The sequence below is a fragment of the Sander lucioperca genome, chromosome 12, assembly GCF_008315115.2.
Source record: "Sander lucioperca isolate FBNREF2018 chromosome 12, SLUC_FBN_1.2, whole genome shotgun sequence".
Taxonomy (NCBI): Eukaryota; Metazoa; Chordata; class Actinopteri; order Perciformes; family Percidae; genus Sander; species Sander lucioperca.
Window position 1 is genome coordinate 25,704,484 of NC_050184.1, and position 25,801 is coordinate 25,730,284.

The 25,801-nt window shown below is 40.4% G+C and overlaps 1 protein-coding gene across 3 annotated transcripts in view; it reads left to right on the forward strand.

Moving 5' to 3' along the window:
- Window positions 1-25,801, forward strand: part of b4galt5 (UDP-Gal:betaGlcNAc beta 1,4- galactosyltransferase, polypeptide 5) — a 47,228-nt gene that overhangs the window by 13,252 nt on the left and 8,175 nt on the right. Inside the window, exons 1-2 of one of the 3 annotated variants that reach the window (XM_031316818.2) lie at window positions 692-1,232; window positions 25,445-25,564. In XM_031316818.2, the coding sequence (XP_031172678.1) occupies window positions 1,127-1,232; window positions 25,445-25,564 (226 nt within the window). In that variant the 5' untranslated portion in view covers window positions 692-1,126. Of the gene's footprint in view, window positions 1-691; window positions 1,233-25,444; window positions 25,565-25,801 lie in introns of those variants that run through there. The other 2 variants (XM_031316817.2, XM_036007731.1) reach the window with 2 other exon arrangements.

The following is a 25,801-nucleotide window of genomic DNA, read 5'->3' on the forward strand; positions in this document are numbered from 1 at the left end:
AAAGTGTGTATCCCCTACATCTTCATTACGAAGACATGCATTAATAAGTAGGCCACTGCAAGTTCATCATACACTTACAGTATATTCGGTCGGTGGCCATTAGGCCTACAGCTTTCATAGGACCTCTAAAATTGCAGTGTCGGGTCTTGCTTCATAAATGCCCTACACATATAGGCCTAGCTAACCTCACGCTGGAAAATAGGCCTACAACATCCCTGCAATAAATCCTACATATGCTATAAATCCAATTCAAATGACGAGTTCAGTTTTTGTTTTACTGAAACTGTTGATTTCGCTTATGGTCATTTTGGAGGCTGTAACTGAGTTATCGTGTAGCCTAATTGGGGAGGACAGATATTATTAAACACCCCTCACACAAGAGTTATAGGTTCTAGCACTTCTCAGTAGGCCTAACGTTAAAAAATGGTTTTATACAACTTACATTTTGTTTCAGAGTGAAACTGCAGATTACTGAGCTGGCAATAGTTAAATTGGTGCTTTGATTAGTCATATAGCTAAATCATCAGACCCAATGTAATCCTGTTAAACGAAATAGCTAGCGCTAGCTTAAAACAAATCTGCCGTAACGTCAAAGTGTCATATTATGTTCCTTCGAATGGTTGGTCGCCAGGTTACGTTGTGGGCACGTTGTTTTGTTGGGTACCGTTAACGCCCACTTTAGGTATTGCTCATTTTGCGGAGAGGCAGTCCCATTCATAGGGCTGGTAGGCAGGCAGGCAGGCAAAGCGCAGGAGCGGTCACACGCCCTCACCGACGTTGTGTGTGAGACAAATGATGGTCCCTCACTGAAAATTCCAGGCCAGGATAACTGCGCTATCATCAGCCGTTTCGGCATCGGACATACCCGCAACTAAAACCGAAACCTCCTCTCAGGAATGGAATTTGAATGTCTTGATTAGGTCCTCTCCTGCGCTGACTGCCTGCCGCGGATATAGACTGACTTCCTCGTCGCCTGGCTCCTCTTCGCTACCGCAGACAAGCCACTCTACTCGGTTTATTTAATCCACACTGTCTGCCGACCACTGTCTTTGGCATCTGGACACATCAGAGCTGGTATATCGTTGTTGAATTTAACGTGCCTGTGTGTGCTTGTGCTGCCTGTATAATGCCGACACATATGCGTTTCCGGAGAAGGTCATTCCTTGGGCTTTTATTCCTTTTTTCACTGTCCACCTCCGCATTGTATTTCATCTACTCCGCCCCCGGAATCGGTAAGTGAAAACAAATTGAAGATTGTATTTGAAATACTTAATAGACGTTATAATAAGGTGATTTTGTTTGCATGGGCTGTTAGGTCATGTGTGACAGCTCGGCTTGGGGGTGTGGACAAGCGAAATGGCCATGCTCCTCTGCTGAGCCTTGATCTCTCCCAATCGATGATGAGACTCAGCTGGATGCTGGAACTCAATCCTGTAATATCCATGTACCTGACCATGATAATAATAGTGCTACTGATGATCATCATGGCTGCTATTCATGCTGATGTTAGCAGGCCTAACAACTATGATTATTATGTTTATAGTAGAGACTGGGGCCACAGGCAAAATATGGTCTTTGGCTTTGATTTTGGGTTTATTGTTGGTATCCATAGAACAGCCAAAGTTGAATGATGTGTACTTTGCCTTTCTCATTCTGTCTGACTGTTTTTTTGGCAGGGCAAAGGTCACGTTGTGAGTCGTGGATTCATAGGCCTAAATTACATTTGTGAAGTCAATCTTAACATAGAGATCACAGACAAACAAATACATTCTTACATCATTTGCTGTCTGTAAGTCACATGCAGTTGTGTAATATTGAATGTTCTGAATTTCTGCTATCATTATTATATTTTATTAATGTGTCTCGATCATCCCCACCCTTCTCTTTTTTTCATATCACTCTTTGTCTCTTTCAGTGAATGTATGCGGACATGTGTGTCACCTCAGTCTTATTTGAGCATCTTTTCTTGACACCTGCTAGCTGAGGTCATTGTCCACTCATCCTGTCAGCTTAGATACGTAGGGCCATTCATGCTTGCTATTTTGGTCAGTGTCACCCATGTGATGTCCAAACATTTGTCACTTTATTGTAGCTTAACCAGCTCTGCTTATCTTAATACATATTGTAAAACTGGGACTTTCACCTGACTAAGTAGTTGACTCTGTGCCAGCCAGATCTGTTATAATTTTCCACTGAGTGGGTGTAAAAACGCTGATGAATGTGCAAATGAGCAGCAACTACATGGTTGCCTATATACTTCAGTTGTGTGGAAAAGTGGTGAGGAAATATTTCACCGTTAGTTGGATATCCTGTTGTGCTTGCTGAACAGGCATGCTTGGTTGGACTCCCTTGGAACATTGTTATCTGATCCTTATAATACAATGATAGACATAGGGCTGGGATCGTTTGCAATACCAATACCGTGATGTCAATACCGGTTCTTAAATGATACTTCTTTTGATACCAATTTTTTTAAAACAAAAAGAAATTACAACATTATGGCACACATCTTTTTATTAGGGCTGTCAAACGATTACATTTTCTTAATCGCGATTAATCGTTGAAGTTCTATAGTTAATCGCATGTTTTATCACATGATTTTCCAGCTCATACTACGTGAGCCCTGTCTCTGTGCGTAACGTTGAGTTTTTACTGCCTATCTCTGCGACGTGTAACTTTAGACAGCCAATCCCGAGCATTATTAGATCTTGGTAGAAGTATGCTGCATGCTTATTAGCTCACTGACGCTGATGAGATTTACTCCTTAGGTATTGAAAATTGGGTATTGAATGACGAGGCATTTTTCGATACTCGATACTTTAGAGGCAATTTAGTCGGTGCCTAAAAAGTATTGAATTCGGTACCCAGCCCTAGATAGACCAGTGTTATAGTTTACACAAGAAAGTCAAAAAACGTTTTAATTTCCAACTGAACACATTTACAATCAATAGGTAATGGGTTTTCACTGCCAAACATGAGAGCCAGTCATTATTGGAGTAGAGAGTGACTGTATGAGTGAAATAGTGTTTATGTCATGTGCAGCCTTTCTAAAACATCAAAGAGAGAACTGGTCCTACTTACTCATCAAAATGGGTATTGATCCATTCACGCTTTTTACCTGCTGTGGACAACATGATCAATAATTGAATCAATTCTCATGTGGAGGACACTTTACTGACAGGAGTAGCCTGTGTAAATCTCAATAACATCTACATCTACAACATAATCTAAATGTGAAACAAATAAACATATAGGCTACATAGTTGAGCAACCAGGGTAAAAATAATCCTTTATTTGTTCACTATTTTTCCAGCTCAAGTATTGATGGTGTCTGGTAACTGTCTGAGAGCTGCTTTTGGCCGTAACTATCCTCCTGGGTGTTGACTATTGTAGGGCTGTAATGGCACGGCACCAGTCCATTAATTATAGATGGTAACCAGGAGCAAGGCAGCCTATGCTGCTGTTACTAGAAGCTACAGTTTAGTCTTTTACACTTAGGGTGCCTGATGGAGCTCTAGCAGCAGGCCCAAACAGGAATATCATGTGGGGGTTGGAGGATGGTGCAATACTAATTTTATTTTATTTATTATTTTTTTTTTACATAAGGTGGTATGATTTACTCACTTGTCGTGATATTGATGCATGGGCATTAGCTGAGGTTTCAGATGCTGTGGTCAGAGATGCACAATTGCGCCGTAGCTTGAGACAAACAGCAGAAAATGTGGCCTGTTAACGAAAACCTTTTGAACCATAGCAGAGCATTAGCATTTAACTATCCTCAACAGAATACATCATCTTTAGTGTAGAATCTCCTCTTGGTATCATGGACCTACTTAACAAAGAAAATGGTTCCATGATACAGAGAGGTTTGAGAGATACATCAAGCATCACACACACAAGATGCTCTATTCTGTTGTGTATTTTAAAATTCTTCAGAATCAGAATAGGACTTATTGCCAAAGTAAATATTCACTTACAAGGAATTTGCTTTGGTGTGTTTGGTGCATTCAATAACATATTAAAAGGAAATAAACAATAAAGCAAAGTACTGCAACAGACAAGATCATCAATAGAAATATTATAATAAAAATATGTAAAAGACACTATTACAAGATGCTGTTTTAGAATGAGAAAAGAAGGATGGACAGTTATGTGCAGGGTGTGCAAGAATAATGATCAGAGGATTGTGCAAAGAGATCACACACCCTATTTCCTTTATTGGGTAACGTGTTGGTGTGACTCCATTTGTCGGTTACTCTTAATTTGTATCTGACTAAACTGCAGCCTTGCTCGGACATCGTTCACATAATCGTAGCCTGAGCTAATGTCCGTGCATTAATATTACTTCCAGTAATTAACTTTAACCACCATACTGCATGTGTGAAATCTGCCCTATCCTTTAAAGAGCAGGTGGAGTTGTCAGAGGGGGCTTCAGAAATGCCAGTGAATCCTTCACATTATTTAACTATACTGTATCTACATTCTCCATAAGTAATCCCAGCAAGAGTATGATCATTCTAGCTTTTCCTATTTCTATAATTATCTTTTTTGCATACAAAATCCTCCAATTTGGGGTCTCCTATAGCGATAGACTATACAGTACATCTCATAAAATGGGGAATCTGGGCCACAAATGTCTTAAATATATCTATGTATGATGGTAGCCACACTTTGAAGGTAAATACATTTGCTGAAAGAGACCATATAGGAGGGGACACATGAATAATTCATATATCATTCAAGTTTTTACTCATTCAGAGTAAAAAGAAGAAACAGAACGATGGAAAAGGGCAAGAGGAGGGGGATACGGAGAGGAACAGATGAAAGAGATGAGCCTAGCTCCTTTCCGTTTCCTTTCTGCTGGTTTGCACATCGGGGAACCCATCCAGAACACCTGAGCAGGGCTTCCTGTGATACCCAGGTGGCTTCAGTGCAGAATGCCCCAATTTCACGGCTTAGTCCATTTCTCTCTCTCTCTCTCTCTCCCTTCCCGTCTGCCTCTGTCTCTCTCTCAGGTTTTCTATCTCCATGTACTCATATGCACTGACACCCCAGCCTCTATGTTTCCCCCGAGCATGGATACTGACTGATGCAGGCTGGGGATGCAGGGCACAGCTGGGCCTGATTGTAGCAATTTATTTAATTAAAACATGAGAGAATCCCACTGGAGCGAGATCCAGGGAAGACACAGGCTCTCTGGTGCCAGGTTTTCAAGGTGGTCTGCTTGATGAGCAAGTATTACACTGAGAATAACTAATGATAAACTCTCTCCTGCACAGTGCAATTTTGTGTTGCCCTTATTTTTATGCTTTTTAGAATATGCCTGCAATTGTTATTATAGAATGATAAGCCCAGTGTGAATTCTATCAGTAAGATAATAGGTGTGCAGGGTAGTTATCATAAAACAAATCTCACCAAAAATAAACAGCAGGCAAATATAGTATTTACTTCAATAATGAATAAAGATGGCTTTCCTAAGTAGTGCTTAAGCTACCTGAGAAACACATGTAAACCTCAGCCTTTGACTGCTTTTCAACTGCCTACAGTATGTATTTTGTTTAAAACTGTGAAATATGCTTAACTGTGAAAACTTTAATAAACTTTAGTGTGGATGAGGAATTGGGACAAATTATTTATATCTTAGTATATCTTGATGCATTCTCTTCTGATACATTAACAACACGGGCACCAGTATAGCAATATATGCTCTTGGGATATTGAGGCATAGGAGTATCCTTCTTTTGCTGAACACATTTTTAGCTTTCAAACCATTCTGCTTTCTTGCTGTTCAGCCTATTGACAGCTTATTACTCGTTGACATTTAAATCATGTCACGTGTTTTCATTTTATTGGCGGCTGTGGCTCAGGTGGTAAGAACGGTAGCCTACCAATTGGAAGGTTGGTGGTTCGATCCCTGGCCCTGCAGTGCCATGTCGAAGTGTCCTTGTGTCCTTGGGCAAGACATTGCTCCTGATGCTGCACCATTGGTGTGCGAATGTGTGTGAATGTTTATCTGATGAGCGGGTGGCACCTTGTACGGCAGCCTCGGCCACAGTTTATGACTGTGTGTGAATGGTGAATGGTTCCTGTACTCTGTAAAAGTGCTTTGAGTAGTCGTTAAGACTAGAAAGGCGCTATATAAGTACAGTCCATTTACATTTAGCCTACATGTTGTATGTTTGCGTTCGCAAGGGCGCAACTAGGGCTGGGACGATATCCTTTTGTCCCGATTTTTTTCACGATACATGGGTGCCAATTCAATTTGTATTGCGATTCTAGAAGTATTGCGATGAAGTATTGCGATTCAGTAGTGTTGAATATTGCAATTTTATTTTCCTTCTTTAACAAAAACAAAAGTTGAATAATACACTCCTAGACAATATATCATGAGACAGTCTGACATATTTTATTTGTAAAGAAGTACATAAGATGTATTTTCTGCTTTCGCTCTGTTTTGCTGGAAACCGATATGATATGATGTAGTCGCCGTCAGCAGTACCGCATAAACATAAAATATTTAGGTGAATCATTGGTTAAAAAACAAGCGAACAGATATTGCGATGTATTGCAGTTGACTTTCTATCTTTTCTTGCAGAATCTGCCGTACAGTGATACGTCATTATCATAGGGAAAATACTGTCATGTCATGAGTTACCCTGTAATGCCTGGTCCATCAAATTTAATGTTATATAGTTTTGATAATTGAATGTTGAATGCTCTCTTCCTTTTCCTACCCTGACCTAAGGGATTCATTTGTGGAGACTAGCACAAGGACCATGCTTTTGATTTACAGTAATGCTGCGTTCTATTATTCTCAACGAACCGACTCGGACCTCGGATATGACGTCACTTCCGCACTTCAAGCGTTCTGGTATGTTTTGCGCGTCCGAGTTGGAGAAAAACATGGACGCCACCCAGAAAGCTGTTGTTGCGGTAGCTCTTAATACATCCATGGGTAGCACTGGCTGAGTACCAGGCCAATCCTACAAGCTTCTAGCACTTACATTACATTGTTTGATTATGACTATGACTATTACCCCACCTTATCAAAACACAGCCATTTGAACTTTTAAAATGTTCACTTTATTTCATGTTTTAGTTTATCTTCTGTTAGCAACGCTAGCCACGTTTAGCAACACCCGTTTGAAACAAGTCTTCATTCAATATTGCACTCACAACAAGACCGATTCCCATACCTACAGGCAGTGATACGGACGCAGTAAGGTATTGCAGTAATACGAGTGATTGAAATCGTCATTTAAACAACCAAAGCGATCCAAAAACAATGAAAACAATTCATACTTCAAGTCACACAGGGCGCAGCCATCTTGGATTCTGTATCGGAATTCTTGCTCGGTGTCCTCAAGGGTTGTCCGAGTTCCGAGCTCGGAAATCCAAGGAAAGGGGGCGTGTTGGTGCGAGTTGCTAGGCAACGTCTGTCTTTCTAGTCGGAACTCCGACTCGGATAAATAATAGAAGCCTTGTGCCCTGTTATCACTGTCATGGCAGAGATATCATAGTATCATGCTACTGGGCATGCTCGTCTCTCCCCAGTGTGCACATATATGATTGTCAACACACTTCTATGTCTATTTGTTTGTGCAGCCACTTCCTGCAAAACCGATTTCCAGTGAAACGAGTGGCTGGCTGCCTTTACCCACGGACATTTGAATCCTAATTTGGGTAAAAACTGGCGCTTGAAGTGGAGAGGTATTGAAGAAGGAAGCAGCTTGTAAAGATCAGACAGATTAAGTTTGGTGCTATGCAGTTTGGTGCTTAGCATTACATAGAGTTAGAAATGGAAATATGTAGGTAGCTTTAGCCTAGATTATCATGTGTTTATGACAGCATTGTTTAGATGCTAACCTGATACCCTGGTGGGTTTATGGGTAGATCATTAACTTTTTTGAGGAGGAAGACAGGGCATTTAACGTACTGCACAAAGTGCACATAGAACTGATATTATTCATGCAAGATTGATTAGCTGAATCTGCACTGTCTGATAAATGAATAACGTTTGATCTACCACTGGTAGGACAGAAACTCCAAATCACTACTAGTTGTAATTTAACTGTCTGCATTTATAGGCATCAGCATTTAAATCGTTGTTTGTGGTAACCATAGTGCTTAGAATTAGTCTGAATAAGTCAGACACAAATCTACTTGCTGTGGTAGTGGTGTCTGTCTTTGTGCAGGACAGTGGCGAGACTCAGCAATTTCCCCCCAAGAACAAGCATTTGGTGCAACAGTGGCAAGGAAAAACTTCCTTTTAACAGGCAGAAACCGAAGACAGACCCTGACTCTTGCTGGGCGGCCATCTAACGCTGCCGGTTGGGAGAGAGAGAGAGACACACACACACACACACACACACACACACACACACACATAGCAATAGTGCCCATGTGTGCTCAGTGCTCATGCTGCTTCTGTGCTGATGCCTCATAGCCGGGGTGAAACATTAACTTGGTGCCTAGCTGCCTCAGATAGATTCCACTGTGAATAAAGAGGCATGCTACATTGTAATATATTGCAGCTTCTCTATTTAACTTCTGTAAAGTTTTTCTGCCATTAAAAAAAAATGTATCATCTCTAGTTGAGTAACAATGAATATAAAACTGTATGAATTCAGCATGCAAGGAAAACATAGATAGCTGGCTACACAGCAGTTCAATCACTGAAATCCCTCCAGCTAGACCACTTAAGGTCCGGCGTTTGACATTTTCACTGCAGTTGCTATGGTTCCCTGAGGGCTTGTTCCCATCCAAGACCAAGACTGACACTTTTTTGTCGTCACAACAACCACAGAAACATGCCACCCTTGTTCCCATGATGATCGGGGTGACAACAAATCCCCAAGGATACAGTCCTTTGGGACAGGGCCATGGACTGTCTCTTTGTCTGGGACATCTGTAAACTGTAAAGGAGAACCTTCAGTAAAAGCCGTTACAACTAGTATAAATAACTTTGACTTTTCTTTTCTTGCTCTTTACCACTGACAGATCAGAACAACACGTGCCCCATTATTTATATAAACACATCAACATTGTTATTTCTGATTGCATCTCTAGACTTTTTACACTTAAACCTGCTTGCTGTGTTCATCTGCTACATTCCTATGTTGTAAATCTGTGTGCACAGTCCAAGGACATGTGACTCTAAATACTCTATTAACAAAGGAATTTAGTTAAACATCAATAGAGTGGGAGTTTGTTGCACCTTGTGAGTCAGTCAGAGGCATGAGCAATCCTCTTAAATCCATTCATTGACCGTGTGACACCCTGCCCGCTATCCCCCATTACACACACAAACACAAATACACCTACTGTAAACTCCAAATATGGTTTACTAGAATATGCAGGAACTCTGAGCGTCACCCTGAAAAGGACACGGATAACACAACCATTTTGATTGTGACACTGTTAAATCTAAAGGTGCTGACAAACCCAAGGAGATCGTCTGGATTTTCGTCGTCGCCCCAGATTTTGCGGTGTGTCGTGCACCGTCCATACTCGTCGTCCCTGCTTAGCTTTTTTTTTTTGGCGTCAGAGACTTTGGTGAGGGGAATCCCTCTGATTGGCTATCCGGCTTGAGCGAATTAGTGCACAAGAAGAAAAACGGTAGTGAGGAAAGCAAGCAAATGACTGCTGAGAGCACACAGAAAGCTCTTACCATCTTTCATTTTCATCTCATCCGATCAATCCAATAAAAACACAGATGTTCTAACTATTGGAATTTTTATTTTTGCACATTATGTCCATAAGAGGGCAAACGTACAACAGAATAACTACTTCTGTAGGTATATTTATTTCAATATAAACATGTCTTTTAAAAGATCTACATACCTACACATTACAAATAAACTAATACAATAATGTCCCATACTGTAAATGTGGACCTCTCTCCCTCTGCACCGTGGTTAGGAACTGAGCCCCCTAGCAAGCAAGCAAGCCAACTGGCCAGCACCTTAAAACATTCTTTTCCTATGATTGCAGAAGAAAGAGACGGATAAGTCCTTGCTTTTGTCTGAACACTTCTTAGTTTATAGAGGAAATCACTCCATCCAATGTTTTCAAGACAATTCAGTTTATATTTGTAGATTTTCATATATTTTTCTAGAAATGTGATAGCATGGTATGTACAGATCTATTGAGGATCTATTGTGAACAGATGGTTTAACCTGTTGCTGCTGATGTATTCCATTGTAATATTTATTTGGGTATAAACAAGCAAACATTATGTCAGTCTCCAGTCCTCAAAGTTAATGGATTTGAATTATTATAGACACAGAAGGCCATTACTTACTATATTTAACAGGGAAGAAAAATGCAAAACATGTTTTACCAATACATGTTAGAACATTTTCCTTTTCAAGTGAACTTGAGTTTTAGCATTACTTTATTTATTTATTCAAACATTGATTGTTGTGTGCACCTAAATTCATGTTGATATATGAAAACCTGCTTTTTCATATATATAGATTTAAAATAGTTTCCTTATTTTTTAGATGACATATTGTACTCAGTTTTCAGCTTCCATCAACCGGAGTTCCTGTTCCTGTTAGATACTGTCACTGCAATTTGAGTCTGTCTGGCCCGACTGTAGAAAGACACAGCAAACAAAGGTGATCACTACACGCATAGTCACCCGAGTCTTACGTCTTTTACTGTTGTCTGTAAGATGACCTATGTCCAATACTCAGCCATGTCTGACAGAGGGTGGAGCTGCATGCAGGAGAGGTGAGGGGGGTGGTGGTGTACCAATGTTCAGATGGAGAGTTGTGAGTAATTTCAGAGGCAGACTGAAGGTCTTGTGTTAAGGCCCTAATCATTTTATGTAACCTAATCATCCTGAGGAGAATCCCAGTCTTTGTTGACCTGGTATGGGCCTCTCATTGTTATGGAGACTGTTACCGTGGTTACGTTGGTCATGTGTTATGAGGGCAGTCAAACTGTAACTTGTGATGAGCTGGTTTGCAGCTGCTAATGGTGTCAGTGAGGCATAATCGAAACACAAATGTTGATGACGGGTGGAGTACTGCTGGTTGTAGGGATAATGGTTGTGATGACTGCACCTGTTTTTAAAGTTTGCCCACAATAAGCGTTTGATGAAAGCAAGTATACGCTGTCTAATCTTTACTTCTGGACAGGCACTGGCAACCTGTTGTTTTCCATACAGACTTTAGACTCATTCATGCTCACTTATCTATAATTATTTGAGTAAGGATATAATATATTCCTTTTGAAGCACTTCTTTGTAGCAGTCCACTATGTGCAATCCACCCATGTCCAACCATAAAAAAGTAAGGATTCATGAATCACCTTTATGCTGACCGCCAGGTATTGTATTTACTAGTGGTATGAAATAATAATTATTGCTGTAATTTTCTTCATGTGTTTACATTCTGTGTATAAAATTGTGTCTTTTAGCTGACCCCTCATCTCCACTAGGCCAATAAATCTGTCCCATTAAAATGACAAGGAGGTTACGTAATTTGATGCACTGCTATTGTCAGTCTAAACAAAACCTAACTGACATTGATATATTGATGCTGCCTGCTAACACACACCTGCCTTATTCTCAGGTATCCAGATCAACACCTTAGGTTGGCCATGGCAGTAACCACAATTAATCAACACAGAACCTACGTAGGAGCTTCATTACAAGGCTCCTCCTAATAAAAACCTCAGGAGGGCAGCTAGAAGCTAATTGGTAAAGTGGCCTGATGACCATTTATTAGATCTTCAGGTGGAGTTAGTGCCGCACACAATTTATCCTAGTTTTTAACACACTTTAGTTGTGATTGGATAAAAAGTTTTTTTTTCTTATTACTATTTTCTCCCTGGGACAGACCTTCCTCCTCCTTAGACTATATTTTACCTCTTTTGTTGTATGCACAGCAAATCTAACTTTAACACCAGGCTCGCCTGTAAAACATGCTATTCTACAAAGTATCAGCAGAATCGGTGTCATGACCTTGATTCATTTTGGCAGAAACACATTTTGTAGCTTAAATCTGAAATTCCTTAATCAATTTACTACCACATAGTTGTTTTGCATTACCCTCAGTGCATTAAAGCGACAAATCTTTTTTTTTTTTTCTCATGAAATATTAACTGCAGCTACCAAGTCTGCACAATTCCTTAATGTTTTCCAATAAATACATAGACAAATATTTATTACATGCAGTATAATAAAATGCAGTACTGGGAATATTTAGTCTATACTAATATTTACTATGCCCTTATCTTTTCCCAAGGACATTCACTTGACAGCTTATGTTTTAGTGAAGCAGAATAAGGTTTTAATTTAGCATTGGTGTGATTAGCCAGATTACCTTGTGTCTCACAGTGATTTTAGGAGTGTATACTCAAACCACAGTGTTTAGTGGAATAATCGAAGCATTAAGCTACAGCAGACATATAGGTCCTTGCAGAAAATTAGATGAGGAAAGTTATAGGGCTTATGTGGTTTTCCTGTGTCTTGTTCAACTGTATGTAGCTACTGTGGCAGCGTGGTATACAAGCTGCCTGCTCTGGCCCATTTGTTCAGTCAACAGGAGTAACCTCCAGCTGTGAAGAGACCTCATCTAGGAGGGGGGTAGGAAAATAGAGTGTATAGGAGAAAATAGGCAGAGGCAGTATTGTGTGTCTGTGTGTGTCTGTGTCATTAGGTACTCATGTGTGCATGTGTGTAGCTGTCTGTGTATGTCCTCTGTAGACCCCGTACACTGAGCCACTGCAATAACACAAGAATGTTCTGGGCAGCTGCCAAATATAAAAGCAGGCAGATATGTGCTGGCAAAAGGGAGCGTTGGGGGCACTGCAAGAATGATTTACTATTCACCGGCCCCGTGCTACCGAAACCACAACTGTCTTGTTTACTGTAAATCCCGAGATTGGGACAGTACTTGTGTGCAAAAGTAAGTGCTTGTTACTAGGGGTGGTACGGTTCACAAAATCCACGGTTCGGTTCGTATCACGGTTTTAGGGTCACGGTTTTCGGTTCTGTACGGTTCTTGTTATTTTTTTCTTTTAATCTTTAACACTCCAGAAATATACTTCAGCATATGATATATAGCTAAAATTAGCATATTGAATGCATGTTGCACAATACATGCACATAGTGGCAGTTATATCTATTGTTTTATTTCCGCTGTCATCATAGGTAACATGAAATCCAAAATGTTCCCACACACCAGACTATATACGACGCTAGCGCATTCTCCAACTCCAGGCAGCCTTCCTTATCTCTCCCACTTATCATTTCTGCATGTGACGTGACCTGCAGCACTCCACACTCCACCTGAGGAGCGGTCGGCTCGGCGCCTCTCAAAATCTGACGAAAATCTTTTTAACTGACCTTTGTCGATCAAAAAAACAGACAGATTCAGCAACTGTATGGCCTATTTCTCGCTTAAAATGTTTTCAGAAACACTTTTCTGTGAACTATTTTCGTAAAATACGAGATCGTATTCAGAACGAGACGGCATTAGAGTCTGTTTTGAAATTCGGGAGAGGCAAGAACCACGTGACGCGTTCGTCACGCTCATCCCCCTCGTCGCTTATATACTGTCTGTCGGTACACGATCCGTTCTGCCTGCACGATCCGTTCTGCACATGCGCAAGATAATACTGTTTTACGTATCCATACGACCTCCTACACGATCTGTTCCACGCTAGCCTATGGCTAGCCTCCACCGGGAAGCTAACGTTAGTTTAGCTAACAGCTAATTCGGCTAACCGCTAGCTGACAGCTAGATTCAGTCTAAAATAACGTTAACTCAAACGTAATGGGAAAAGCAGGCTACAGATAAATTAAGACTTCACAGTAATAACAATAAAGACAAGTATTGAGTGATTGTATTTTAAATGAGCACAAGTAAAGTAGAACTGACGTAACAGCTGTTATATATGTTAGGTGTTTGTTATATATGTCAACGTTTATTTTCAAGTTTTATTTTGAGGGTCTTTTAAAGTTATTACATGCTGTCTCAGCTAGCAGTTAGCCGAATTAGCTGTTAGCTAAACTAACGTTAGCTTGGCTGTCGACCGGAAGCATGGAACAGATCGTGCAGTGTCGTAAATCCTCGTACAACCGCGCATGCGCGAACATTTTGCGCATGTGCAGAACGGATCGTGCAGGCAGAACGGATCGTGTACCGACACTGTCTATGGTCGATTCCAATAAGTGTTTTAACATAGGTGTCGAAAGTGGGCACTACGGCAGTAAGTGGTTAGTACGGTGGCCGACAGGGGCAGACGCCCTGCAACTTAAGAAAACACACGCAAATAGACAAAACACAAGCAAATTAAGAAAACAACTTCATTAATTTGACAACACATGCGCGGCATTCAGCAAACACGCTGCAAATATCACAACACAACCAAATAGATAAACGCGCTGCTAATATGAAACGATGCAAAAAGAAAAGCACACAAACCCCGAAAACAAATGCAACAAAAAAACGCAGCATCCAGATTACACAACGGAAGTTCTCCAGGCCTCTAGAGGGAGCAGCTAGTGGAACAGCTGGATTTTCGACCGTTATTAACCGATATTAAATTCATATTATTATTATTATTATTATTATTATTATTATTATTATTATTATTATTATTATTATTAATAACATAATATATTATTAATATACAGTCTATGCTCCCGTCTCATGCCCTACCGGCTGGTGCTGTCCCCGAGCTTCAGCTTTTCAAAATAAAAGCTCGCGTCTGGTCCGCTATGTGTTTGTACTTTGGTGTGTTGGATGTTTGTGAACTAAACAGTATGGCAATCATGCTAATGAATACAATAACTTTTTCAGCAGATGTCTTACTTACAACACGTTGGAGTTAGCAAAGCAGTTTTGTGTTTATATGTGCGGGCGGGATTTATGCAGTTTGATAAATCCCACGGTAAATTGGCTGGTTTACTAACAGGGAGGTCTGTTTTTTGTATTTCAAGACCGAATTGCTCCACAATATGAATACAGATTGATCACTTATTTTGTTGGTAACCGTTGTTGTATAAACAAACGTCAACATTAAACGCTGATGCAGTTTTAAATGTTTTATCACCACGAGTTTACAGACGTCTCTGCTGATTGAGTATCAGCTGGGACCTGAGCCGAGACACACCCACCAAACGAGAGAAAACAGATCTCAAACATAGATTTAATATTTACAGTCTATGCAGTTTCTCTCTCTCTCTCTCTCTCTCTCTCTCTCTCTCTCTCTCTCTCTCTCTCTCTCCCTCTCCCTCCCTCTCTCCCCGTGAGGTCGAAAATCCATTTCTCCGTTTTTTTGTTGCATTTGTTTTTTGGGTTTGTGTGCTTTTCTTTTTGCATCGTTTCATATTTGCAGCGTGTTTATCTATTTGGTTGTGTTGTGTGTATTTGCAGTGCGTTTATGTATTTGGTTGTGTTGTGGTATTTGCAGCGCGTTTGCTGAATGCTGCACATGTGTTGTCAAATTAATTAAGTTGTTTTCTTAATTTGCTTGTGTTTTGTCTATTTGCGTGTGTTTTCTTAAGTTGCAGGGCGTTTGCCCCTGTCGGCCACCGTAGGTTAGTGCACATTAACAGTGTACCGACAAACCGTGCGATGCACACACGCTCCGAACCGAGACATGCGAACCGAGCGGTTTGGATGTTTTTTCATGAACCGTACCACCCCTACTTGTTACAGATTATTAGGGATGGTTAACCATTTTCAACAAGATCATAAATACACACATGTACATTTATTTAGTAATAAACTAAGAGATTGTAAAAGGATGCAATGCGGCAGCTGGGTTAGCGTATGAGTTCTTTGGAAATAGGAAGACTGAAAAGCTGTGGCGAGACAGAACGCAGAGAGGGCACATTGAGGGAAGACACTGACATCAATCTTGAGTTGATTTAATGATCTGCAGTGTAGTTGCATTTGGCAGGAGCTGAGTTAAAAGCGTTGATGAAACCTGCAGTTTCTGTCCCTCTCCACACACCGGAACAATTGCAATCAAATGGGCATGGAGAGCAGCAGTGGACAGGGAGGGGAAGCAGGAGTGAGGAGAGATTTGGGAAGGTTATCACCACCTGGAGGCACACTTGCTACAGCAGCCAAGAGCCTGAAAACCACCCTACATGTCAGACAGAATCCAAAACCTGTTTAAAAGTTATTGTTCCTTATCAGCGTCCCAGACCCGTGTCTGCCTGCTCTGTAAAGTTTTAATGCTGAAGATTTAAATTTGTATTTCTAGACTTTCCACCAGCGGCTGCAGATTATGCACAAGTAACCCCGAAAGCTATGTCCTGTCGTCATTCTTTTTTTTAACCTGCAGCTTTGCTTTCAAAGAAGCTTAGATAGATAGGAAACTCACACAACTGTCAAACCTCCATGTCACCACAAGAAACCGCAAGTGAATGATGCGTTAATTGTCCCACAGAACTATTGTAGGTGTTAACAGCTTTAAAACCAGTAGTCCTTTTAAGTAAAACAAAGAAAATTGAATGATGGTCACATTTTTGTCTTTCTTTAAACCTTTTTGGTCACTTTGATGCAGGAGAATCAAGCTGTGAACACAATATTGGCCGTTCACCGTTTAGATTAGATCAGACTTTATTGTCCATGTTAGTGGAAATTTGTCTTTGACTTCCCTCCAAAACATCTAAATACAACCATGACACCACAAGTTATCAACAATGAAATTAAACAATGATCTGAAACTCGCTATAAAGCTCCATAAAGTCAAGTGAAGCTGCAGATTCAGGTAATATTTCTCTGTAGGTTCATCACCAAGTGACCTCTTTTAAATTTTCACATTTTGTCATTTAATACACTATTATAAAAAATATTGATTATAGCTGCTTTAATATTGAAAATGTATTTTAAGTTTGCACTAACAATTAAACATGCATTTATGAATAGAGGCAATACATGGTATTATTGTGTACTGTAGCAAATAACACCCTGATATCACCCAAATAACACCTCAGCCAAAAAGATGTTTTTTCCACCTGCTTAGCTCATTTATTTAAAGTTGGTGCAAGATAAAGGCACTTTGCCTTCCCGCAACTTCTCACTCTTGTCACACTTGACTCACTTAATTGCCTCCCTCAAAATTGAGAACCTATAACAGTGCCATGTCCTCTTTTGTCTATATTCCCATTTATGCGCTGATATCCTTTTCAGACCAAAGCTAGGACCTAAGATAAACTAAGTTGACACTGAAAGAAATAACCCTTGGATTTCCCCCTGCATATATTCTCTTATCCACCCACAACATGATACAGGCAGCAGTGGAATAGAGAAAAAGATGAGTGTGTGTTTGCTCAGAAAATAAATTCTCTCTCTCTCAAGCTTACACACACAATCATACATACACACACACACACACAAACAATCTGCACCACACTCCATTTCTCACTTTCAGTCACTCAGATCTGTTTTCCAGTATTTGCTTCCAGCAGACTGAAAACAAGGGATGCTGGCACCACTGTGTTGTTTATGTAATTCTCCTCGCTGCGTATGGCCCCTGTGTTTCTCTGCCATGTAGTGGCTCGGCAGACACAGTTACTCAGGGGAGGTTCACACATGCACACAAACAGGCGGGTACATGCACACACATACAATCACACATACACACCCACACTTGGGACATCAGAGCAAATGGAGGGGCAGAGTAACACGTGCAAGACCAAAAATGAACTCAAACTAGACCCCATGCTGTCCCTACTGGCATGCGTTAGTGTATGCTGTGTCTGTGTGCGATATGTCATTTTGGAGAGGTTATCTCTTACAAGACATTTTCCATGACACATATTTTCCATTACATTGCATATATTTATGTATTTCATCAGCTCCACTCCTTTTTATTTTATCTTTGTTAATTAGGTGTATCAATGGGAAAAGTTCACCATTTCCCTTTACAGTGGCATGCTGCGTTTATTAGCTAAGGCAGCAGTGCCGCTTGCTCTCTGTCTAGAGGTTAATCAATTGATTAGTGTCATTGATTAACCAAGGCAGTTCACAGCAGCATTAAAGCTGAGCGGGTAAGAAAGAAGGAAATGTCTGCAAGGAGATTGACACAAACAGTAAACTGTATACAGTAAAGAGTTGTGAAAATGGCACTTATATTCAGGCCCTCTTCCTTTTTTGAAACAAGCTGCTGTACCCAGAGCTAAGAATAAATGGGTAAAGCAGAGTTAAGTAAAATGCTGCTGATAGGCGGCCACCAGTTAACAGTTAATGCATGATTGCATTTACATCCCTAGAGGGGAGTTCATTTTTAAAGCTAGATACTCCCCTACATGCACATTCCTTTCTGTGCTGACAAATGATGGTATAAAGTATTTTACTTTCACTGGTCTATAAATATGCATTGTTATACTGCAGAGCTGATCTAAAGAAGTGCATGTTTTTACCTTTAGACTTAATGCAGGGGGTTAAATCTAATGTGGGTCAACGTTCTTGAATTCTCTTTTCACATGGAACTTACGACAATATGAAAAAAGTATTGTGCAAAATGTGTCAAGGCAATATGATGCCTGCCTGTGTGTGTGGTTGTGTTTGAGGATGTATGTGTGCAAATGTGTGCACTGGAGGTGTCACAGGGGTTAGGGTTAAAGTTTTCAGAGTTGAGCTCCATAAAGTGACGCGGCAGCCAGCTTGCGCCTGCCGGGGCCGCTAGCTCGTCGCTCGGACAGTCATGCTCGGAGACCCCGCTGTAAGCTGGAGGTCTTTTAGACCGGTCTCGTAAATAAGATAAGAGGCTTTTATTTCGCCGTTGACGGTTCGTTTGTTTAAATATCACAACACATGTCCATCATAAGATTAACGGGAACCTGTGGTTAACTGTCTTTTCGGAGTTAAACTCCACAAACACACACACACACACACACACACCGCAGCTACACGCGCACGCACGCACGCACGCACGCACGCACGCACACACACGCACAGCAGGCATAGGCGGGGGAGAGAGATATACCCGTTTCTCTTCGGGAGACTTGTTTAAATTATGCCATAGGCTATACATTAGATTTAGTATGTAGTTCATATTTTTTTGGTGTATTTGTTTTCTGATTTATTAGAAGTTGAGTTTCAGTCTGTATGATAAATTAACAGTTGTACATAAAGTGGTAACATGCTATGACATTTTATGTAGACTAAAGGGGAGACCCCAACCTTTATAATTTGAATTGCTAATTTCCATCTGTTGTCCCTGGGCATATACAGTGCACTATAATAATATAGAAATGATAATTCCACATAATGCTAATAAGAACACATAGGACACACCAGTGGATAGACCTACTTCTTTTTTAATTTAAACCGACTTAAACTAATACACTAATAATAGTAGGGATCGCGTTCCACTCTTTTGAATAAGTAAGGGGTGTTTGAGCTAAACCATAAACAATAAAATTAAAGCTCAATAACTTTTATTTTTCAATATTATTGCAATAGTTGTAGCATTATGAGGTTTTCTTGTCCGGGGATTGTTTTAATACAAAGTGGTTATATTGTTGTGGTTTTTATTTCTAGCTGTTATTTTGGAGCACTGCAGGTAGCTTCTGTGCTGGGATTGTTGAGCAATAACAGGAAGAACGCATCATCACTGTTAAAAACCTGATGCGTTCCTTTTAGGGTTATTTCAAAAGAAAACGTGTTCAAGTATCTTTCACAGGCAGGCGTTTAACCCCAGTACAGGGAGGGGAGAAGGCTAAGAAGAGCAAGATTTGGGAGATAAATGACAACTGAGTGAATGAATGAAATTGACCGGACAAGAGGAAGTGGGAAGTCGGGAAGAGGGGAATTAGTGCATGCTCTCATGATGTGGGCAGGATGCCAAGGACTGGGAGAAGTGCTGACGTCATTTCTGACATGACATCTGCTCTGAGAATATTGTCTTTCGTGTTTTTCTTTGCAGTCATGGACTCTTGGCTTTTCTGTCTCTTGTCTGTCAGCGTGTGTGTGTGTGTGTGTGTGTGTGTGTGTGTGTGTGTGTGTGTGTGTGTGTGTGTGTGTGTGTGTGTGTGTGTGTGTGTGTGTGTGTGTGTGTGTGTGTGTGTGTGTGTGTGTGTGTGATCCACTTATGACTGAGAGACATGTGACCATAACTAGCACTGAACTAATATTGTCCTGATTATCAGCTGCAACTGCTTGTGCTCATGTGAGTATGGTTCTGTAAATTAACATACCAATTCACAGAGCAAAATTGCATTTTAACTTGCTCAGATGGTCTTGCTCTTCTGTCTTTGGCTTGCCTCTAGCCTCCTCATCTTCTTCCTTCCTGTGGTGAACTGAGGACCATGTTCCTGGCCTCAACAGCTGAGCTGAGAACAGGGAGAAAGACTTTCCATATAGTGTTGAAACTGTAGGCTGTACCAAATTAAGTGTAGAATGGGTGGATGGCTGTTTGGGTGAACTACTGTAACAAATGCATGTAAATTATACTTGTATGTAGGGCTGTGCAATAAAAAAATCTAATCGTGATTATGATTTTGGCTCCCAATGATCACAAAAACAGAATAATCGAGAAAAACTAATATTTAGCTCATTACGTTTTGCAAGTAAACTCTTATTTTCTTTTGTGTTCTGAATGAAAAAAATAAAGTTTCAATAGGAAAAGTATTAAGGCAAATTTCACAGTTGTATTTAAATTAATTAATTATCAATTAATGGGTAGTTGTCATCCTATTCAGATATATTGGAGATATGGAGAAGAGGCAGATGGAAAGATAAGAGACCAGAGACAATGAGTGAGACAGAACACAGATAGAGAAGTGGGTTTTTTCCATGAAAAAGTGCAAGATGAGAAAGTAATAATAATAATAATAATAATAATAATAATACATTTTATTTATATAGTGCTTTTCATGGTAAAAACCAGCACATATATCACATTAATACAGATAAGCAATAAAAGCAACACATAAAACAAGCATATTAAAAGCAATTAAAAACAATACAACCAGTAGCTATCAGGTGAGAAATGTAAGACTATTGTATGTGGAAAGCTAATCTGAAGAAGTGTGTTTTGAATGTGTTCAGGTCAGTACAGTACAATGTTGAATGTAGTTCCTTCTCTTCCTGTCAACCTAAAATATGTAAGGAGGAGAATGTATTTGCCAGTTGCAAAAACAATACGGGTATCACACATCACAATGGCATCTAATCAGAAACTCAGATATTCATAAATACCAGAGCTGTGCAGGCGTCCTGATTTGGCACAGCCTTACTGTGTTTTCCATGGCAAGGGAATCTACTAAAAAAACTGTGTGGATTTACGCAGAAGACCAACTTAACTTTTTGTCAAAATACTAAAGTAATTCTCTAACAACTCTGAATTGCTCTATAAAAACCCACAAAGTATGTGGTGTTGTATTTCAACAAAATGAGTCACACAAACACCTGGCAAGTGGGAACATAAGTGTGTGTGTGTCTGTGTGTCTGTGTGGTTTGGACTTTTTGTCGGTGACGAACAAACAGGATGTGAGTTTACTTTTCAGTATGTCTTTATGACGAACTAACTGGCATATCCCTTCTGATGCAGGAAACACATTGTAAAAAAGCTCCCTCCCATGTTTCTGCAGAAAAATCACAAAAAACACTTTTACAGTGAATTATTTTCACAATGTGATAACAAAGGCGGAGTAAAAAAAAAAAACCCTGACAACTGTTTTTTCTTTAATTCTCAAAGTTATAAATTAGTTAAGCTGAAAGAAATGCATGATTTCCCTATATAATAACACATGGCTTTGCCCACTGTGTGTGTGTTTCTGTATAGACCAAGAGGCTGCTGTGTGTGTTTGTATTGATCTCCGACAACCTTAGGGTTTCTCGGCATCACTTACAGAGGGTCAAAGGAGGAAATAACACACTTGTCCCTTCAGATGACATCCAATAATGTTTTTAAAAAGAACACACGTTTTATGTGTTTAAAATATCCTCCTACATCGAGGCAGAAACATAATAAAACAAACATAATAAAATATAATCCTGATAAGCATCATGCCAATCCTCAATAGATCAGTACACTTAAATTGCAGTGGTTGTTCTTGTTAATTGTGAGGAATTTAGTGCCAATGCTTTGAGTAATATGTTGTTTACTTTCCAATATGGCATTGAAATGGACTGGTAAGTGATTCATGAATGGCCAATTTAGAGTGTAACCTTACTGATAGTGTCATTAATTCAGCTTTTACACTGGCATCACACACATTCAGCATTCACTGAGGAATGATGTATTTGCACCCATAGTGCCCCACTGCCTGGGTGTGCATGATCAGGTCTGTGGGTGTCACTGATATCCAGTGGCAGTAAAAATGACCCTTTCTGAGAGTGACCGCTTTAAACCCTGAAAGATATGAGTGTATGTATGGTGTGAGCATGCAGAAACCATTTCTGCTGGGAGGAGAAAAAAAACCCGCATTTCAGCTCTTATCAGGGAGCTAGCAGAACAGGGCCAATCACCTCCCACTGCTGAGCCATCAATGTGGAGTTAATTGCCTTTCAGAGGCAAAGCGGGGGGGGGGTTGTGGGGTTTTTTGTGTGCGTTTACTTTTCTGCTTGGTTGTTGGCTTTTTCTTTTTCGATGAACGTAAGTTACAGTACAATATGGTGCAGGATCTGGGCCTGGAATTGTCATCAGCCTGCAATCCATCATTCAGATTGTTTACTTAAAGGATACGAACCAACAGGACTTGACAGAACCGGATACAAAAGAGAGAGAGAGAGAGAGAGAGAGAGAGAGAGAGAGAGAGAGAGAGAGAGAGAGAGAGAGAGAGAGAGAGAGAGAGAGAGAGAGAGAGAGAGAGAGAGAGAGAGAGAGAGAGAGAGATAGAGAGAGAGAGAGAGAGAGAGAGAGAGAGATAGAGAGAGAGAGAGAGAGAGAGAGAGAGAGATAGAGAGAGAGAGAGAGAGATAGAGAGAGAGAGAGAGAGAGAGAGAGAGAGAGAGATAGAGAGAGAGAGAGGAGAGAGAGAGAGACACAGACAGACAGAGAGAGATGCGGACAGCGTGTTCTGTGAGAGAGATAGAGGACAAGGTGGTTCAAGGTCTCCCGTCATGCTTGATGGGTTACAATGGGGGGGGCAGTGTGGTTGGGTTTGTGGGGGTCCTTCTGGTCTCCATGTGTATCATGATGTTGTGCATGCATGCAATGCTGCTTGCCAGTGACGTATCAGTATGCAGTGTGTGTTCACATGCATCCAGCGCTAATGGCCTTGTGTTGAAGCCTACCACGTTAGCTTCCTCTAAACTCCAGGTCTCTCATGTGTAATTGCATTTGTCACAGTTTGTAGTCTTGAATACCCTGGCACTACCACCCTGCATGTTGGGTTTGATGAGAGAGGAATTGCATGCCCACTTCTTTGTGTACAGTAGATAAAGTGTTCACGTCCTGCATCTCTGTGGTTATAGACTTTTGCTGACCCATAAGAGAACACAACAAGTGATTTTAAAAAATCTAAAATGTTTCAGAGATGATATTTGACAGCAAAGATGAGACCGATGTTTTGGTTTGCTTTCCTCTGCAAGCTAAAGCTGTTCAGAGTATACATATACAGTCAGTGCATATGTCTTGATTTGTCCTGGTAAAGATATGCATAGATAATATGTCTCCCTATGTCTGGCAGGGATGAGGAGGACAAGCCAACATGTCAAAATAAGTTGGTGCCTGCAGGCGTGAATCAAACTCCAGACGCCTCTTAGCTTTTTCCATCATATGGTGGCCTCAGAGGGGGGGGTGTGTGTGTGTGTGTGTGCATTGAGACAGGATCAATGTGTTCCTATTTTCCTTTTTATCATTATTATCATTTGCAAATTTGCTTCAGCAGTACTCTAATATTTGCGTGTTGCAGAGGTAAAATGAAAACATCGATTTCAGTTGCCGCTTATCCACTAGTCTCTCTAGTCCTGCCAGCCAGGCAGTTTGTATAAAACAAGATGAATGTGATGGAAACTGTAATACAATTACTAATGACAAATCACATTCCCTGGATTTCTAGCTCAGCAGTATTACACACAGACACTGTGCATTCACAGGAGGATGTGGATCATATTGGGATTGCTTTAAGATAAATGCTGATTGAATTAATGCCGAGAGATTGTGCAGTTGGATACAAATTTGCTGAGGCAGAGATCTGTCAATTTAGCAGCATTGTGCTGGCATGTGGCTCCAAATAAAGAAACAGGCGTAGTAGTCAGTTTTCCTGGAAGTTACTCCAGGAGTTTTGGACAAAAGGTCTTTTCCTCAGTTTATCAGAAACTTGTATGAGTCACGGTTGTAGTTACTTGGGAAACTTGTGTGAGTCACTGTTGTAGTAACTCAGGAACACACAGCCGTTTACCACATACTGTATGCCTAGCAAGCGCACATGCAAGGCTGGAATTTAGATGTGTATATGAGCTTGTGAACAAGTAGACCACATCCTCTCTTTTTGTTCCACTCTATTGCTCCATTTTGGCAGGTTGAACTCTGTTGTGGTGTTATATATATATATATATAGGTCAACCCACACTAAGCGAAACTAGCCCTACGCTTCTCTGGTGAGTTCCCAACAGCAACTCCACTCAACAGTTTTAATAAGAGACTTCCAACATGATATAAAGGTGTAATGAGGTATTGTGCATGATGAAGACTGATATTTTGCTGGTCATTGCATGAGATGTACAACACAGCACCCTCTTATGACGCATGTTGTGGTCGTTTCTGTTCTGTTCGTTTCTGTTCTGTTCTGTTCTGCGGACACACTGAAATACATGCAGAAACTTGGTGCTTCCTCTTTATGTGATGTCTGTGCAGTATGTTGCACTTCCATTCTGTTTGTGCCCTTTTTGTTTGACAAACATACAAAAATCTTAACCCACAACTGACAGTGCAGTAGATAATGACCGAAAAGGGTACATAATAAGGCATAAAAATAACATTGCAGTTATAACCCACAGAAGGCAGGAACTGACCAATCATTTCAAACTGATTATCTCAGTTTATTTCTCCTTAAATAAGTTGTATCTTTCTCCCTTCTCCTCCCCCATCGCCATAGATTAACATTCTAATAGTTGGCTTCTTTGGAATGAAAGCCCTTTGATGTGTGGTAGGGAAATTCCCCTCATTAAGTCACCATGGCAGAAAGTCAGTTTGGGCAAGATGAGGTGAAAGAGCATTCACCTTCCTGCATTCCAAGTTTATCTTTCTCGAACATGGGTATTTTTCTATATTGTTTTTCACTAGAAGAGGAATGAAAAGAGGAAGATGTTGGTCATGAGTGAAATATTTTGTGAAGATAAGGACCTCTTTGAAATAATTGTTTGTATTGCTGCACTATCTTTGGTTATTATGTAACTGCTCAATCTCTCTTTGATTCTAAAGTATCTTCCAATGTTCTGGAAAGAAACACTATTGTTACTTTTACAGTTTGTCCAAAAATGGCTTAACTCTCTGTCCGTTTCCCATCTGTCCACAGTGAATGAGTATGTGTTCATGGTTCAAGCCAGAGGGATCCAGATCAGAGAGAACGTGAAGAACATTGGGGCGCAGGTTCTGGAGCAGGTTGTGAGAGGGGCTTACAGCATCAATGGCACAGGTAAAAAGATACACATTGATACACCAAGGTGTATCGGGAATTCTTAACTATTTACATGCAGTTATGTGGAAACGAACACAGTTTCCACCCTGGTTGTATAAAGAAAGTAAAGGAGCTGTTTTAGTCTTACTGTTATGTGATGCACATGTGTATAGAGCACATACTGTAGCTTAGGCAGTAGTGAACGAAGTGAGGAGATGATTAAAAAAAAAAAAAAGCTTTGATACAAAACAATAT